General features: G+C 36.0%; 1 protein-coding gene across 6 annotated transcripts in view; it reads left to right on the forward strand.

Moving 5' to 3' along the window:
* Nucleotides 1-8,089, forward strand: part of BCL2L11 (BCL2 like 11) — a 50,289-nt gene extending 42,200 nt beyond the window's left edge. For all 6 annotated transcript variants that reach the window (XM_043984907.1, XM_043984910.1, XM_043984911.1 and 3 more), the window contains one exon: nucleotides 3,429-8,089. In XM_043984907.1, coding sequence (XP_043840842.1) covers nucleotides 3,429-3,530 — 102 coding nt within the window. In that variant the 3' untranslated portion in view covers nucleotides 3,531-8,089. The remainder of the gene's footprint in view (nucleotides 1-3,428) is intronic.
* Nucleotides 8,090-15,708: the final 7,619 nt, after the last annotated feature.

Genomic DNA, 15,708 nt, shown 5'->3' on the forward strand with positions numbered 1-15,708 from the left:
TATCCTCATTTTCTTTTGACAGTGATTCCTAATTAAGGTAGGAAATAGGAGTTACGTAATCCATTAGACTAAACAGAAATTTTAGTTCCTATTAATAAGAATGACATTTCTTAGGATCTTATTGTTATTGCTTTCTGTACCTAGGTATATCTGTGTATATACCCATATCCATATTGTCAGTGTCAGAGTATAGGAACTACTATGTTAACTGGGCTGGGTACAATAAATTTAAAAGCTATAAAATTCATACAAAACAGCTTGACATAGAAGATAGAGCCCCCGCCATGGAGTCGGGAAAACTTGGGCTTAAATCCTGTTTTTGACCATGAACCATTGTTACTAAGAACAAGACACTTTTCTCAATATTTGAGGGAGCTCTTGAAGATTATAAATTATAGAAGAGTTGCCTATCTGCATTGGTGGAAGGAATTTCTCCACTGAGTTTCCTAGAGTGATTGAAATCACAGGTGTGGTCACCTACCACAGCCCTCCCCAACAAATAATGCTTAACATCTTGTCATGTTTTGAATAAGAATCCTAAACATTAGGCAGTAAGCAAATTTAACAGTTGTGCTAGCTATCCATCGAGGATTTTCTGAGTTGGTAAAGTTTTTAATTTGAAAGTGGATTCTGCCCAAATGTAATTATATATTAAACCAGCTTAAGGGGTTTTAAACTGTCTGGACAGCTGTTCTCTTTTTTAACATATTGGCATTCTCTTTCTGACTAAATTGTATTCCTTTACTTGAAGTATTTTGGGGTTCCTGTTTATACTTGCTTTCATCAAATTCATGTATATAAATGTGCTATCTTTTGTTTTTAAACCTCTCGAAAAGCATCCTTGAGAACTGTGGGACTGTTTGGAAATAGAATGTATTTATTTGTATGAGCACATGTATTGCCCATTAACACTTTAAATGGTGATCAGAAATTGCTGCCTTAGAGGAAATTCTCTTAAAATTGATTTCCTTAATCATCTCTGGACTCAGCCATAATTCTTTTCCCCACTTCTTTAAGTAGAAGCAAAACTCCTTTTCTCCTTTTGAACATTGATTATTGGGAAATTAAGTCTTCTTCTGTTAGTAACAGTATTTTTGTTAATCTAGGCAGTGTGGCATGGTTTCAAGAGCTTTGGGATTGGAGTTGGAAGTCAGCTTTGAGCCCCAGCTCTGCTACTTTTGCTAGCTGTATAACCTCAGGCAAGTCACTTAGTCTATGATGACTCTCAGATTACTCACAGGTAAAATGAAGCTACAGCATCAATACACAAATTCCCTGTCTCATTGTTGTAAAGATCAAATGAGATGACAAATGAGAGCACTTTGAGCACGCTGTCAGCCATGATATAAATATGAGTGATTATTATTATAATTTCTTATAATGAGCTACTTGTTTTGGAGACAGGTGCTGATTGGCAGTTCCTGACCATAAAGAAACAAATCAGGGCAGCTAGGTGGCACAGTCGATAAAGCACTGGCCTTGGATTCAGGAGGACCTGAGTTCAAATCCAGCCTCAGATACTTGACACTAAACTAGCTGTGTGACCCTGGGCAAGTCATTTAACCCTCATTGGGGGGGGGGGGGACGACAAATCAGTAGCTTAGTAGCAGAATTAAATTCTTAACTATTGTACCAAATAAGTTTATTTTTAGTAGTGCTACAGTGGACAGCTTTGACATAACTCACTTATTCAGACATTTCCTATCTTCAAATGAGTGTTTTGAGATTATCAGTGGGTTCAAACTTAGTTTATAGTAAATCTTAGTTTTACTTTGACTAAGTGTCTTTCTTAGCCTATTAATATTCATTTCAACTTAAAATTAACCCACCATCAAATTACTCTCACATACTAAAAGCAATGTAATTTTGAAAGTTAAATCAAAACAAAGCAATCTTGTGTGCAGAAAGATAAAAATCGTAGACTGTGGTTACTGAGTGCCTCTACAGGAATTGCATACATAAAGTGATTTCCTCCCATCTTGTTAGGGAGAGGCAAAAGGGAAATGCCCAGGCCTTATCACAATCCCATTATGTCAAACTAGAGCTTGAGAGCTCATGTAAACAGTTTAGAGAAAGAAAATCCAGTTGCCACAGTTGTAGATTTGCATTGTTTTGAATCTGAAAGGTGCTCACTACCCTCTAAGGATGGTTACTCTATCTGGTGGAAGACTTGGTCACTCTAGTCTTAAGACAGTGAATTGGAGTCATTTTTTTAAAAAGCCCTGTCTGAAGAGTCTAAATGAGAATGAGTATTTATTATCTTTGTGTATAGTATTCTAGGTTTCATCTTTGGGTTACCCATTAAGGAAATGGTCAGATTTCATATTTTAACAATGAAACCTGTAGATTGCATTTGTGCATATGAAGACACATGTCTGCCAACACATTATAATTATTTTTACAAAGTGGAAACAACCCAGGGGAGAAGGTACCCTGGAAGACCCAAATTTGCTTCTGGAAACCTTAAAATAGTTTTATGTTCCCTAACATTTCTAATAGGTTGTTGAATACTTCTGTAGCTTCTCAGATTGAAATAAATGATGATCACTGGGAAAAATGAAAAGAGCTCTTTTTTGGAGTTTTTCCCTGGGGGTGGGAAAGAATGAAGGCAGCTTTATGTTGGTTTTTTTTTCTTTCTGTTCATATTGTGCACCAATCTTGACCAAACAGTGTTTATACAGGTGGAGTCACTTGAGAGCAATTAGAGGTTCACTAGTTCATTAGTTCTGGCACAGATTGTCTGTAGCTTTATTTAGCTTCTTAGGGCAAATTACACCAAATCACTGGTTTCTTAAATAAATTATAGCTACCAGAATTCACCCTTGGGGGAATCTGAAACTTTTTTTAGAGTCAACAGTTTTGACAATGATACAATTCTACTCAAAACATACCATAAGTTATTTTTTCTTCTTTTCCCTCACTGTCTTCTATCCCCTTTTCTTTTAATCTGTTATAAACTCCATTAAATTATACCAGGGTCTTTCATGCTAGGGCTACTTAATGGAGCAGCATTAAGAGGGTTGGAAAGACTGAAGTTCCAATGCAATGACGTGTACCCCATGTAAATTGAGAGAAATTTCTGTCTTCCATCAGCTAAATTTTTCCCCTCTCTTATAACTGAGCCTTGGCTATCATCTGACCTGATATAAGAGACATAGAACATGATGGCAGCACATATATTTGTATTTTCTTTTACATTTGTCTTACAGATAAATGCAGTATGCTCCTCATTCTATAACAACCACTTAATATTGACGGGGAAATCTTACTAATCAAAAAGTAAAAATGACTACTGGGAAGAAAGTATTAGGGCTTTCACAGTACATCTTCAAAGTGAAACATTCAAGCTATTTAAAATGAGGGAGGGGATGATAAAATCATTATGTGTCAAAAAGGTATACTAAATGGTTTATCTCCCTTTGTTGCAGGGGTTTTTGGATAATAACTATCAAGCGGCAGGTGACCATCATCAAATGGTTATTTTACGCCTGTTACGTTACATCATCCGCCTTGTTTGGAGAATGCAGTGACAATTCTTTGAGAAGCAAGGAGTGCACAGAAATTTTTACTTGCTACAAGTCATCAAGTAAAAGTACCACTTGCATCTTCGTATCATTACTATGCAATCAACAGGTTCTTTCCTTAAAGGACAAACAGAGGGGCAGTAGGACTCCACATTTTTGAAGACACCTGTAACATGAACTTGAAAGTGGATTTTGTTCATCCCAAGACAAAATTTTATAAAAGGGAGTTTATTGTGAATGTAGATTATGGATTTTTTAAAATGTATCAATCACCATTCTTTGAACCAGGATTTTATGCAAGAGTGGTGTTTACATTGGTCTGTTTTTCAACTTCTTTAATAAAAAGGAACAAGTTTTCAAAAAGGAAATGGAAACTTTTTGACATACTCATGAATGATTTTTGTACTAAATTTTAAGAACCTATTGCTTAGTCTGAAAAGAGGATGATGTATATATCCTGCAGTGGAAACTGAGCCAGCTAATTTGTGAGCTGCCTTAGTTTATTTGGGGTGGGGGGTAATTGTACAGTTTTTTTCTGCTTTTCTTTTTAGCAGGGAGAAGTGTCTCCCCTGTTTTATACCAAAATCAGCATAATAAAATGGAGCTGATTAAAGGGGGGTGGGTTGTTAACCTACACCAACCAACATGCTTCTCCCTTTGTAAATACTTAACCCCCTCTTTAAATTGACTTGCATTTACTTGAACTGACTGTCCAAGGGCTCAAACTTCAGGCTACCTTTGAGCACTCTCTATCTTCTTTTAGGGAGCTTCCAGTTTTTGTAGCCAGTTTAGAGTCTTACAGATATAAATAGGTTCCAAGTAAATAAACATGGTTTAAAAATTAAATTTAAAATAGAATTAAAATAATTTTACCCATAGTGGTCTTGACAATAGTTCTGGATAGTGCTTCTTTTTTTTTTTTTAATGATCACCAGCCTGGGCAGTATTTGTTTTAACTTATTTTAATGGATGTTTGCTTCAGAAAGTCTGAGGAGGCTGTAGCAATAAAAGAAACAGAATAAGTGCATCTCTTGGACTTTTGGCTACTCTTTATAGATTGTTGATGCAGGGATGAAATGCTGTAGTTGTAGAATATCAGGTGAGCTTAAAGAGCCAAGTCTTCAGCCACCCCTCCCAGAGACTTGATTGATTGCATGACCAAAGCTTGAGTCCTGATTGCCCGATGAAGTTAACTAAATGGGAAATGCCTTGCCAGCTGAGGTGAGATTGGAAGAAGCTCCTTCAGTTGACAGTTTTAAAGACCCCCTCAGTGAGATTTTCTTTAGAATCCTACTAACCTATGATGCCTGTTTTTCCCAAAATTAAATTCCTATGGAAGTACAGGTTTAATTCTGGTTTCACCAGTACCGTAGAAAAATTCAATTGGGCAAAATTATGAAATGTTCCAATATATTTAATGTCTCAAGCCATCTTTAAGCCTCTGAGTGCCATTTTCCTTCTTACCTTTTAGTTTGACAGGTAGATTTTTCAATGTATTCTGTGCACTGGTCATCAGTGCCTCGTCCACGGCAGGTGCAGTTCATCCTTTAGAGGTGACCCTATTCCTGATTACTGCCTTACATCTCGTAATTGCCACAGAGTCAGGACTGGGAAAACACAGGGTGAATCTAAAGAGGTTTCTGTTTATTTTTAACTGATTTCAAAGAAAAAATGTCCATGGAGTTTGCATTGTGTATCGACAAATGGGAGAGGGAAGTCAGATGGTTTGGGGGATTGTTTCATGAACCCTGCTACTTTTTCATAGTGAAAAGTCAGCCTTCTAAGTGACTTTTTGTTTTCTAAGTTCTTTTTGGATTATCAAATAGGATTCAGCAGTGCCAACAGCTATTGTATTCACTTTTGCCCCTTAGAGGATCCAGTGTTCCTGTAATTCTGCTTAACAATTGAAGAAAAATGTATTGAATATGCCATTTATCTTAATTACAAACACTTTTTTTTTTGGTATATCCATCTTTCCCATATATTTGGGGAAATTTTTTCTTTAACACTGAAGGATTTTTCTTTCCCTCTTAGTGATTTGGAATTAGGTTCATAGGAATTGTGTTGGATCTCAGCTATGGTTTCTTGAATTAGTCTTGAAACCTTATTTAGTAAGGTCACATTGTCCATTGGTTGTGAGAATGAGCAGAGATTAACAGAAAGTATTAGAATTTGTGTACCTTGCTGGACACACCAAAGATGTTTGGTTCCACCCGAATCCCCATCTTATGTAATTTCTACAACTGGAGCACTTTACTTCTGTTTCTTTTAACTATACATCTCCCCTGGGAGTTGGAAACAGTGCAACTCAGAAAAGGACATTTTTGTAAGGCTCTGCTGGCCCAGTGCCCCAGTGGGGATTCGTGTCCTTTCTTGTACATTTACCTCAAGCATGGTAGTGCAACAGGTTTGCCACTATTGCTTCAGGCTGGTGATATAAATAAGCCTAATGATGAGCTAAAGAAATTCTATGAATTATAGAATCAGTAGAGAATAGGATGTTGGCACCATGAGTTTGAGAGAGAAATACATTTCTCTGTACTGTATCTCTTAGAGATCACGATGCCTCCTGCAGGAGTATACCTTGGGTATACATTTTTTTTTTAAGACAGAGCTAATTCCCTTTTTGAAAACTTAATGCGGGTTTTGTGCCTTGACAACCTCTACCCACGTTGGGTTTGTTGTAGTAAGTCTCCCATGGCATAACATTGAAATGCAATAAGCAAATACAAAATACTTAATTTCATGAGGAATTCTTCAGATAACAAACATAGCCTTTCTTTCCTGCCAAAACTTTATGAAGAATTTTCTTTGGTTGTGGAGAAACCAGTTTAAATTTCTTCTGATAGAAACATTTGTGTAAAATTTTTTCCTCATTCCTTCCCTTTAGCACCTCTTCTATTTTATTGTAAATAGTTAAATATTTATTAGATTAGAACATCTTCACTTACTTTTATCAACTGAGCCAAATGTCTGTGTGCAATTGTGTGTGGTTCTTTTGTCTTTTCTGTAAGATTTTGTAAATAAGTAAAAATCACTGTTTTCTAAACCTTTTTTTTTAGAATTGACATTTGTAAATATGTAGATTCTTTTCTGTGTAATGTGTTCTACTGTTTCATAATGCTGTAACTTGTAGAAATATTGTATATTTATTTTCTGCTTATTTAATTTCTCAAGTTCTGTAAAGTTATGCATTCCCTTTCCCTCCCCAAGATTATCTGCTTTAACACAGGAGTGATTGATCAGTTTAACGCACTGTCTTTCTCAGTGCTGTCCATATGGTTTTTCTACTGTGGTCCTCCAGATTTCATTCTTGTTCATTTTACTTTTATTAAACTTTTAGGCTTTGCCAATTGTGGTTTTAATGCTAAGGGAGCTGATAATAGCCAAAGGCTGGAATCTACTCAAAGCATTAACCAAGTTATTCCAGTTGTAAACCATAGCAGATTATGTTTGCCCATAGCCCTATCTTTAGGTATAAAATATATTTAGAATTTGGAAAAATGCCATTGACTAGTCAGGGTTGAGAAAAACAAAGAGTTGATCAGATCGTAAAGGTTTCCAAGGTCTGTGATCCATGGGATAAGTGGACAAAAGATCAACTACCTAGTTTGGTTCCCCTTGCATTTTTTTCTCCTTCATTTGTTAGGAAGGAAACAAAACTAGGACCCTGTGTTTTTTGGCTTTTTGCCTTGTCCCCCCAGCCACTTACTGGTAGCAAGGTAATGCTAGGAGTAGAAGTTTACTTGTTTTAAAATCTTGCTTGTGTGGTTTACTTTGCAGTTGGAACATGGCCCTCTTCCCTCAGTGGAATAGTAATCCTCAGCATTCCTACGTCTGATTGCAAGGTGTTCCTATTAGTTTGGCCTTGGTTTAATTTGTGGTTCCCTCAAAAGAGATTATTTTGAGTCTAAATGAAAAAAATTTAATTGGCTATTAGGATGTGCTAAGTTGTGAATGTTTTAAGAAAACTTATTAACTGTTGGGCTCCGTATATAACAAGCAAACAGCTCTGCCATTGCAGCTTAGCCTGGTGCCTACATGTGTGTCTATTACTCTTTACTCCTACACAGGATGTGTATGAGGGCTTTGGTGCATGCACACAGGTAAATCAGCTGTGTAACTTGATTTTTACACATAGACACATTTCCTTAGACAAGAAGTACCCTCAAGTTCTCATGTAAATAACTTGACTACTTAGGTATTTTATTTTATTATTATTTTGGGGGGGAGGGGGATTTCAGAGGATCTAAAATTTTTGTACTCTGGTTTCAAGACCACTAATACTGTATACAAACTCATCAGGTACCGATATGTACATAGCACTGATATGTAACTTAGACTGATTAATCACTTACTTTGTTTCATAGGACCCAGCATATGTAGCATTTTTATTGCAATTTCCCTGGCTTACTTGTGTTTTGCACTGATGAATTTTTGACAGGGTAATTGTCACTTTACTTGTGCAATACTGCTGTAAATAATTGCAGATTTTTTAAAGGAAAAACTCGATCTTTTATGTTCTTTAATAATGAATTTTATATAAATAAAACCTTCAACTAGTTTTCATGTGTGGCATGGATTGACTGACTTAATTTAATCAAAGGTGTGTGTGTGTGTGTGTGTGTGTGTGTGTGTGTGTGTGTGTGTGTGTGTAGAAACTGTATACTCGCATTGCGTTTGGTTGTACATAAAGCTAAATCCCAGTTAGTGAGAGTAATGAATACTGTGAAGTGGTCATATGTATTCAAATCTATACTATTTGAAACTGATCATATTAATTAGTGCCAACCCAATGAAAATATACATTGTGAATTTAAGTGATGCTACTACTTTATCAGATTCATTATTCACACTAATTGGGGCCTTGGGTATATCTACTTTACATTTTAACTCTCACAATCATTTATTTATGGTTTAAAGAGCACCTTGTAACAATGCCATATGGTAAGGTTTGTTTGTTTTTAATCCACATATTTCGGATGAGGAAACCGAACTGCAGAGAGACCAAGTAGCAATCAAAGCCAGGAACTGATTTCCTGCTTGTTCTGACCATTCCTCCACACCATGTTGCCTTTGGGGGGTGGGGCGGGGTTAGTTGTGTGTGTGTGTGTGTGTGTGTGTGTGTGTGTGTGAGAGAGAGAGGGAGGGAGAGAGAGAGAGAGAGAGAGAATGTGCTTGGAAACAATTGCTTTTCTGAGGATAGAACTGCTTCACTATTATTCCAGTCAGTGTACCAAATATTTTGAAATGTAATGCACACTACAGATGTACCAAGCTACCTTTTTAGAGAAAGATGACATAGTGTTGCTAATAATACTATTTTGGGAAATCCCAACATGACCTAATACCTCAATGTTTCTACCAATCTACATCTTTACCTTGATAGTTTAAGCCCTCTGCTTAAAGAGTTCTTAAATTCCTATTTTGTTCTAGTTCAAAATTACATTGTGGCTTAACTTTGGGAAGAAGTAGTTCTCTTCCTTGCCTCCTCCCCTTCTGTTATGCATAATGAGACTTTGTAAGTATAATCACTACTGTCTTAAATAAAGTCTTGTGACTGCCACTCTATACCATTTTGTTTCATTGTTGTTGTTTTAAAAAAAAGTGGCATTCAGGATATGAATTAAATCAAAGATGTTTGGGAGAAACTGGAGCCTGGCCTTGGAGGAAGGGTTGTAGAAACCTCAAATGAGTGATTTGAGGATTTTTGCCACGTGTACTTTTAATACTACTTATTGCTGAAAAAAGCAGAAAAAACTGTTGGGATTTTTAATGCAGCTTAATCCTTTGTTACATGTTTGCTTTGCTATATTTGAATTGTATTGGTAATAAAGATCTGTGAGAAAAAATTCTGGAACTTTTTTGGTCCGATACTCAAGTCCCCCGCTTGATCACTGGATGCCTTATTTTTTGGCCAAAGCTGTTCATGAAGACCATTTACTCAAGCACGGAGAGGTTTGTGTCAGTGGTGGGGAGAGAATATTCAAATTGAAGAAATAATGAGCACTTGAGGTAGAAGAATACGTTATTCCTCAAACCTTCAAGAGGGTTAAATAGTAGAATAGTATTGCAGTACAGGCACATTAGAAAGAGGCAAGAGGGGAAGGAGAGATCAAGCATGAGCACCAATAAATAGCAAATACATTCAGTTATTTCAGGACAGAGCAATTGCTAGCCATTGGGATGTAGAAAGAACTTGTTTAGAAAGTGGCACGTGAGCTGTGATTTGAAGAAAGCTTGGGATTCTAAGATAGATGTATTCTAGTCAAGGAAGCACCAGGGTCCAAACAGCTACAGACCGCTTTAATGGGAGGGCAAACTTTAGAAAGGTGTATCGCTTGCTACTTTTCTGAAGGTCTTAGTGCTTTTAGGTCTTAATACATAGCCTGATAAGCTTCAGAATTTGTTCCCATATTGTAGAATGGAAAAATGGCCCGTGACTGAGCAAGGTGTTCTCTCATCTGTAAAGTAAGGAAGTTGGACTGGGCTTCCTTGAAGTTCCTTTCCAGCTCTTAAATCTCTGCTCCTATGAGATTAGACTACTTTTATCCGAGACCACAGACTAATAAATTAATAAATAGGAATAAAGTTAGCTGTCATTCCTAGGCCAGTTATGTTTAAACACATTAGTCTGCAAATGAGAGCAAAAAGACTTGGGGGAGGGGTAAAGAGAGGGGAACAAGCACAGGGGTTTTAATATTAACATGAACAGTCTTATGTTTCTCTTTGACAATTAAGTCATACAAGAAGGACTGTAATTCACCATTTTATCACCTATTTAAGACAAGACTCCAGTCTGCTACATGTTGCCACAGGCATTGGTATCATCAATTAAATTTAGTTTGGAGACTCTTTGAAGTTACTGACATTTAAAATATTTCATATATTTAGCCTAAAAGATGATTTAAGTTGTTCCTGAAGATTTATAGTAAAAGGCAGGAAAGTAGCTGATATTAAATACTGCTTTTGAATTTTAGAAGAGAAATTCTCATCTGATAGGTGTCATATAATCCAATTTCTGATCCTATATCAGCCAAAGAATTAGTAATGAACCCCTTATTTTACTGTTGTGTTCCAACGTGTTGTATTGCTGACAGGAAGCCATTGGCACACTTAAGTTTGACTATGACCACATTAACTGAGGAAACTTCCATTCTTGTTTTCTTGCCTGTCCAGGAGAATCCTAGGTCACAATTTTCACAGTTCCAGAAAGTTCAGCAGCAATTAGATGATCAGAGTTCCTTGCCCTAACTTCACAAATTGTTTTCAACAAAGAACAGTCCAGGGTCATGTGTAAATAAGGACTGTTTTCTTCAGGAATTTTTTCATTAAAACAACAAAATTCAGGCCTTTGAGCAGACCATATACAATAAGGTTCTGATTAATGCAAATAAGTACTGTAAAGTAGTCACATTTTAAAATGATAAAATATTTTAGGCTATAATTATGCAAAATATAGTCAATTGGTTTCAGCCCAATGGAAATAATGCAATCTGAATTTTAATAATAGGACTACTTCATGGGATTCATTGTTCATCCTAATTGGGATCTAGCTGTATTCTAGGAAGACCAGGAGCTCAAGTAGCCACTTAGGTAGAATAGAGTGAGGATTCCTTTTTCAGGACTAGATCAAATTCTGTGATTCTGTGACTGTAATTTAAGAAAAATAGAAATGGATAAATGCTAGTTCAGCTGCGGACAACTGTGTGGTGGTGGTACAGTTTTGCCTTAAGTCTTAAAACTCCCCAAATCAGTCCTGCCTTCATCACAAGTGAGCTTTTAAAAGACAGTTTAAGGGGCAGCTAGATGGCACAGTGGATAGAGCACTAGCCCTGGATTCAGGAGGACCTGAGTTCAAATCCAGCCTCAGACACTTGACACTTACTAGCTGTGTGACCCTGGGCAAGTCACTTAACCCCACCTGCTTCACCCTCCCCCCCCAAAAAAGACAATTTAAAAGACAAATTAATCCATAGGTATTTTATTGAACACCGATAAAACAAAACCCAGACAAAAATTATACCACCTGGTTAGTAAACACAGTTTACCATCATATAGAGAAAAAAACACTAGTCGTAGAGTTAGAATCTGGGTTCATATCCTACCTCAACACTTATCTGTGTGACCTTGGTCCAGTCACAACCTCTCTGGACTTCAGTTTTCTCATACATGAAATAGAGCTGAACTAGATGGCTTCTGAGGTCCCTTCCAGCTCTAGATTTATGAACCTATAATAATTCAATTTAATATGGGGCTTGCTGTCCCCTAGAAGGAGGGAGGAGAGGGGGGTTTCTCTGAACAATGTTGTAAAAGAAAAATGAGTTAAATTTCCATTTTCTTTGGGGAAAGTTGCATCAATAGCTCAGCTTCCCTCTCAACGATTATTTCCAATAAAGTGTATCTAAAATAACATGCTAAACTGCAAATTAGATTATTTCTTAGTTTACTCCCTGAAAGAATTAATCAAATGAAATCAAGATTGTAATAAAGCTTTGCTGTCTTTCCTTAAAACAGCTAAGATGTTTCAAAATAAGCATGTTGTACCTTTTAGCCACAGGCCAGACAAGATCAAACTTATTCACTTGTGAATTCACTTCTGAATCATAGTTTAAAGTTCATCTTTCTATACTATCTCAGAGTTGTTAATGTTTTTTTCTTTTTAGATAAAAACAAGGTACAAAGAGCAAAAAGTAATTGAGGTAGAGAATTCTTACCTTCAATGTGTTAGACACATTTCTATACTATCTCAGAGTTGTTAATGGTTTTTTTAGATAAAAATAAGGTACAAAGAGTAAAAAGTAATTGAGGTAGAGAATTCTTACCTTCTATGTGTTAGACATGTTTAGGATTAAGAGGGGATTCTGACAAGCTTGATTGTGGGGATGTTTTAACTGCCTTTCTCCATTTGTTGTGAGGTTATAATTCAATTTCTAAGATTATTAAATGCCTATTATACACATAATCAACAAACATGTAAGTATCTCCTATGTGCCAGTCAAGGCAGACTGGCATAGTGGATAGAAAGCTGACCTTGGAGCCAAGAAGGCCTGGGTTCAAGTTCAACCTCAGACAGACTGAATATACAACCCTGGGCAAGTCTCTTTAAATTTTTCTTGACCTTAGGCAATTCTACTCCTACAAGATGCAGGTAAGATGTGATTATTATGATCTCTCTCTCTCTCTCTCTCTCTCTCTCTCTCTCTCTCTCTATATATATATATATATATATATATATATATATATATATATATATATAATTTATTTTGCAGGGCAATGAGCGTTAAGTGACTTGCCCAGGGTCGCACAGTCAGTAAGTATCAAGCATCTGAGGCTGGATTTGAACTCAGGTCCTCCTGAATCCAGGGCCAGTGCTCTATCCACTGTGCCACTTAGCTGCCCTCAATATATTTTTTGATGTTATAATTATAAGTCATAGGTCTTCAGTATGTAGTCACATAAGCTAAATGGTTCTAATGATCAGAAACATATAAAGCAGTGTGTTTTTCTACTGTCCTGACTGATCCTGATGCTATGTTAAACATGTCAACAATCCTAGCTTCTGATTGCATGAGGTTCCTGGAATTCCTGATTACTAACTCAAACCCTTACCTAATATCTAGTCAGGATTCAGAAACTCCCTAACCTGAATCTGGTATCCATAATTGACCCGGGGCATTTCCCCACCACATCTGGATCTGATTAGGAATGTCCTCTCCCATATCTGGCATCTGTTACCTATTCTCAACCAAGCCTATCTTTAAGGTCTAACATATCCTCAATATAGTCTAAATGCATACATGACCATAATATTAAAGATCGTACTATTAAAAACATTAGAAGAGAAACATCATATGCCTCTCACAACTGTAAGAGATCATTCTTAATGAAACGAGATCAAGGCTATTACAAATGATAAAATAGGTAACCTTGATTATTGAAACCAAAAAGCTTCTGCACAGACAAAATTAACACACCTAGAATACACATGGGAAAAATCTTTGTATCAAATTTTTTTTTAATAAGGGTTTAGTGTCCAAGACATATCACACATATTTATTAATTAATAGTCATTCTCCAATAGATAAGTGGTTAAAGGATAGGAACAGTTCTCAGAAGAAGAATTGCAAAGTACTCATTATAACATACAAGAAAGTTGCAAATCACTAATAATAACAGAAATACAAATCAAAACAACCCTGAAGTTTTATTTCATACCCTGCAAATTGGCAAAGATGACAAAAAATGGCATTAGACAATATTGGAGAGGTTGCAGAACGATAAAGACACTAATACATTATTGATGGAGCTGTGAAATCATAAACCATTTTAGAAAACAATTTGGAAGGTGTCCATAACCTTTGAATCAGAGACACCATTATTAGGCTTATAATCCAAGGAAGTCATTGATAAGGAGGAAGTCCCCATATACACCAAAAAATGTATAGAACCACTTTTTTTGATGGCAAAGAATTTATAAACAATGTCAATGCCCATTGATTGGGGGAATAGTTAAATTGTCACATGAATGGAATATGGAATACTACCTTGTTGTAAGAAATGATGTACATAGTGAATACAGAGAATCGTGGAAAGATCTACATGAAATGATGCAAAGTGAAGTAAGAACTAAGAAAACAATGTATATGATGACTAAAGTAATGTAAATGGAATCACACAAAAAAAAAAATCAAAAGTGAATTTAACTAAATCATAAAGCTCAAACATGAAGAGATATGAGAAGATACTCCCAGCCCACCCCTCTGTGGAGGTGAAAGGTTCACAGGTAAACATTGTACATGTTTTCAGATTTTTTAAAAAACATATGATTGATAAATCAGTTACACTGACTTTTTTTTCCTCTAAAAATACTATTTGTGATTTGGGATGACTTTCTGGGAGGGAAAGGAGGAAGAACACTGGTAATAACGATGATGATGTAAGAAACAGAAGACATCAATAAAAACATTTTTTAAAAAAGGAATTTATTAAGTACCTAGTCTATATTCCAAATTAGAAACCAAGGCAAACATTTAAATACAAAAAACAGACAAGTATATAAGGGAGTCATCTAATCTAGGGAGAAAAAGGAATAGGTTTTTGCAGATCAGAGAGTGGATAGATAGGGTGGCCAGGCATTGGGAGAGACAAAGGAAAAAAAAAGATGAAACTCTCTCTGTCCTTGTGGAGCTTACAATATGGCCAGAGGAGACATGTTAAACAGTATACATTTCCAATTATATGCTAATAAATTTGACAAAAGTTAAATTAATCAATATCTACAAAAATATAAATTACCCAGATTAACGGAAGAAATAAAATACTTAACCCAAATCAACTAAAAAACTACTTGAAATTATTAACAACTTTAGCAAAGTTGCAGAATATAAAATAAACCCACATAAGTCATCAGTATTTCTATATATTACCAACAAAATCCAGCAAAAACAGATAAATTCCATTTAATATAACTGTAGATAATACAAAATACTTGGGAGTCTACCTGTCAAGACAAAATCTAGGAACTATAGGAACAGAATTATAAAACGCTTTTCACACAAATAAAGTCAGATCTAAACAATTGGAAAAATATTAATTGCTCATGGATAGGTTGACCCAATATAATAAAAATGACAATCCTACATAAGTTAATTTATTTATTTAGTGCCATACCAATCGAACTATCAAAAATATTTTATAACTAGAAAAAATTATAATTCATCTGGAAGAACAAAAGCTCAAGGATATCAAGGGAATCAATGAAAAATAAATTAGAAAGAAGGTGGTCCAGCAGTACCAGATCTTAAACTGTACTGTAGTTGTTTGTCCTTCATTCTCAAAGAGTACAGTGACATCAAGGTGATGTTGTGGCTTTCACTGAATTGGATTTAAGTGAGGGAGGGCTCTGTAAGGTCACCAACCTCACTCTCTCCTCTAGAGCCATCTGGGTCTAGTGGCAAGACATACATCAGGGCAACTGGAGATGGTCCTGGATGTTTAAGGCAATTGCCATTATGTGACTTTCCTAGGGTCACACAGGAATAAGTGTCTGAGTTGAGATTTTAACTCAGGTCCTCATGACCTAGATCAAGTAAATTAATAGCAGTCAGATAGCCAGCCAGTCAAAAGTCCCCAGATTAGTCCTCCAGTCAGATTAGGCTCCCCAAGTCAGTTAAAATATTCT

The sequence above is a fragment of the Dromiciops gliroides genome, chromosome 2, assembly GCF_019393635.1.
Source record: "Dromiciops gliroides isolate mDroGli1 chromosome 2, mDroGli1.pri, whole genome shotgun sequence".
In the NCBI taxonomy this organism is placed as follows: domain Eukaryota; kingdom Metazoa; phylum Chordata; class Mammalia; order Microbiotheria; family Microbiotheriidae; genus Dromiciops; species Dromiciops gliroides.